General features: G+C 44.5%; 1 protein-coding gene across 1 annotated transcript; it reads right to left on the reverse strand.

Annotated features, from left to right (window-relative positions):
* Positions 1 to 1,294: 1,294 nt before the first annotated feature.
* Positions 1,295 to 1,868, reverse strand: LOC119279125 (putative E3 ubiquitin-protein ligase SINA-like 6). The gene is made up of 2 exons (XM_037560504.1): positions 1,719 to 1,868; positions 1,295 to 1,630 (listed from the first exon to the last, which is right to left on the reverse strand). The coding sequence occupies exons 1-2, from the start codon at positions 1,866 to 1,868 to the stop codon at positions 1,295 to 1,297; spliced, it is 486 nt and encodes a 161-aa protein (XP_037416401.1).
* Between the last annotated feature and the right edge of the window lie 574 nt (positions 1,869 to 2,442).

A 2,442-nucleotide genomic window follows, 5' to 3' on the forward strand; every position in this document is an offset into this window, starting at 1 on the left:
TCCAACGAGACTTTAAATTTGTTGAACGTATCTCGGAAAGTTGGAGACCTCATAATCTGCGCCTTCTGCGCTGGTTAGTGAGTGGGCGCTTGCGCGCAGGCAACCAGGCCCTGGCTAAATCTCGCGCATGTACGCTTCGCCGGCTCGCTTGGCCCGTTTGGCAGACTGGCACAATCACGTGCTCGGGGAAAGAGATTTAGTAGTGCGAAGCGTTAACTGTAGATTCACTGGGTCGCTCAAATTTCACGACCGCAAACCGTTGATCATTACAACAACAACAACAAAGCCTCTAGTCCCAAACAAGTTGGGGTAGGCTAGAAGTGAAATAAAGTTTACAAATGAATTTTGAGAATATGAAGAAAAAAAGTTCATGGATTGACGTAAAATTCGTGGATTTAAAAAAAATCATGAATTTGAAAATTTATTCATGAGGTTGAAAATTCTTCACGGATTTGACATACTTCATGAAATTTATATAAGATTTTAAATTTTAAAAAAATAGTTCATGAATTCGAATAATCTTCGAGAATTTGGAAAAAAAGTACATAATTTGAATTTATTTACTGAATTCGAAAAAAAACATTTTTTGAAAAAGTTCATGAATTGTAGTAATGTTCACACATTTTAAGAAGTTCATGAATTTTAGTAATGCTCATGAATTGGAAAAAGTTAATAATATTATAAAGTACAGGAATATGAAAAAAAATAAAAAAGGAAAAACCTAGAAAACTGATTCCCAAAAAAAAAAAAGCAATAGAAACCAGGCCAAGACAAACCGTTGGGAGATGGTTCCCAAAACTAGTGCGGAGGGACTATCGGCCGGCCCGCATGAGACATAGGAAAAAAAAGGATGTGGGCGCTCTGTACCAATACAACTGCACCTGGCGCGTGTAATGCTAAATTGGAACTAGGGGAAAGTTGGGTCAAATGGTCCATATATGAATGAAGCCTTTCTGTGGCAGTCCTAAGTAGCGGCCCGTCTTGGAAGTTTTCGTGGAGTGATGGGGACGTTGAATTCAAAAACCAATAACACCTTGTCGGGGATGGTTTATTTGGGATCTGAAAAAGCAGCCCCCGATAACCAGATTTTTTAGTTTGGACAGCTCAAAGAACACCTTATTGGTGGTCGTTTATTGGACAACTGGTGGAGCTGTGCTAAACATGAACGAACGGATCTTCGCACATCTTGAAACTAAAATCTTACGCACACATCTTTCCATAAAAATCGAGACAACATATAAATCATCATACTCCTTGTAGTCATAGCCTTAGTCTTCGTCATAGTCCTCCCTCTCTATTGTGATGGTGGCCACGACATCGGTTTCTTTACCAGGCACGATGCACAAGCATTGCTTGTTTGGTACCCCATCGGGTCCCATTTCCCACCTTGACTCCTGATTGGCGCGACGAAGCCACAGCCGGAGACCGGGCACAAGCACGGGCCACAAGGGCACTGCCTCTCGTGCTTTTCCTTCTGGTAGTAAGCGATCGTCGTGGAGCATCCGTGTTTGCAGGGAACGAAGATGTTGTCGACGACGCGCTCCATGATGTAGCAGCGCTGGACGGGGATCCGTTCGAATAACGGGAGTCTCTCCTGGCAATGCCGGCAGATGGAGTTTCCCTTGGGACACTGCAGTGTACGCAGAGGCAGAAAAGTGTTTAGTCTTCTTGTTGGTCGGATGCTGATACGTACGTCAATTGAATCACTTACTGCATACCTGGAAAATGGGAGGCCTCAGGGGCTTGGAGCAGACGGTGCAGTCGAATACCTCCATCACCGTGCTCACATTCTGCCTCTTGCAACCGCTTTTTCTTCCCTCCTGCTCGCCGTCTCCTTTCCTCTTATTGGAGTTGTTTCCATCCTCCATCATCTCCTTCTGGACTTCACCCAAACAAGAGATACAGTACTGGCAACGTCAATCTCCAAAATATATAGAGAGAGTTACGTACAGTAGTAGCTTTAACTAGGGATAGTAGCAACTCCGGAAGTTGGATAGGCCTTTTGTTTCGACTTCCAATAGCCATTAACTCACCAGCATTACCGAGGAAGTAGCCACATTTGTTCTCGATCACTGTTCCTAGCAAACAAGAATTTATTTTTGAAAGCCAGCAAAGCATGCATGCACGCATGCAATTGATACGCGCGCTGCTACCTCGTTGGATATGTGTGCACGCCACCCGAAGGGACGAAGCTGCATAGTGGTATGACGAATCGTAAGCTTTAAGGCGACGCCTTCAGAAAGGTTACGACATCGGAAGACCGCCTGGCCCACCACTGCCTGATTCAAAAATCAGAGTTTTTTCTGAAGCAACACGACATGCAATGAGAATCTCAACGACACCTTCAAGAAGGGGACGAACGTCGCTGCCACAAGTCTGCCCGAAGAAAGAACACGTTTTCATCCTGGCAAACACTCATCGCCACTGGCATAGGTACGGACA

Source organism: Triticum dicoccoides, chromosome 3B (assembly GCF_002162155.2).
Source record: "Triticum dicoccoides isolate Atlit2015 ecotype Zavitan chromosome 3B, WEW_v2.0, whole genome shotgun sequence".
Classification (NCBI taxonomy): Eukaryota; Viridiplantae; Streptophyta; class Magnoliopsida; order Poales; family Poaceae; genus Triticum; species Triticum dicoccoides.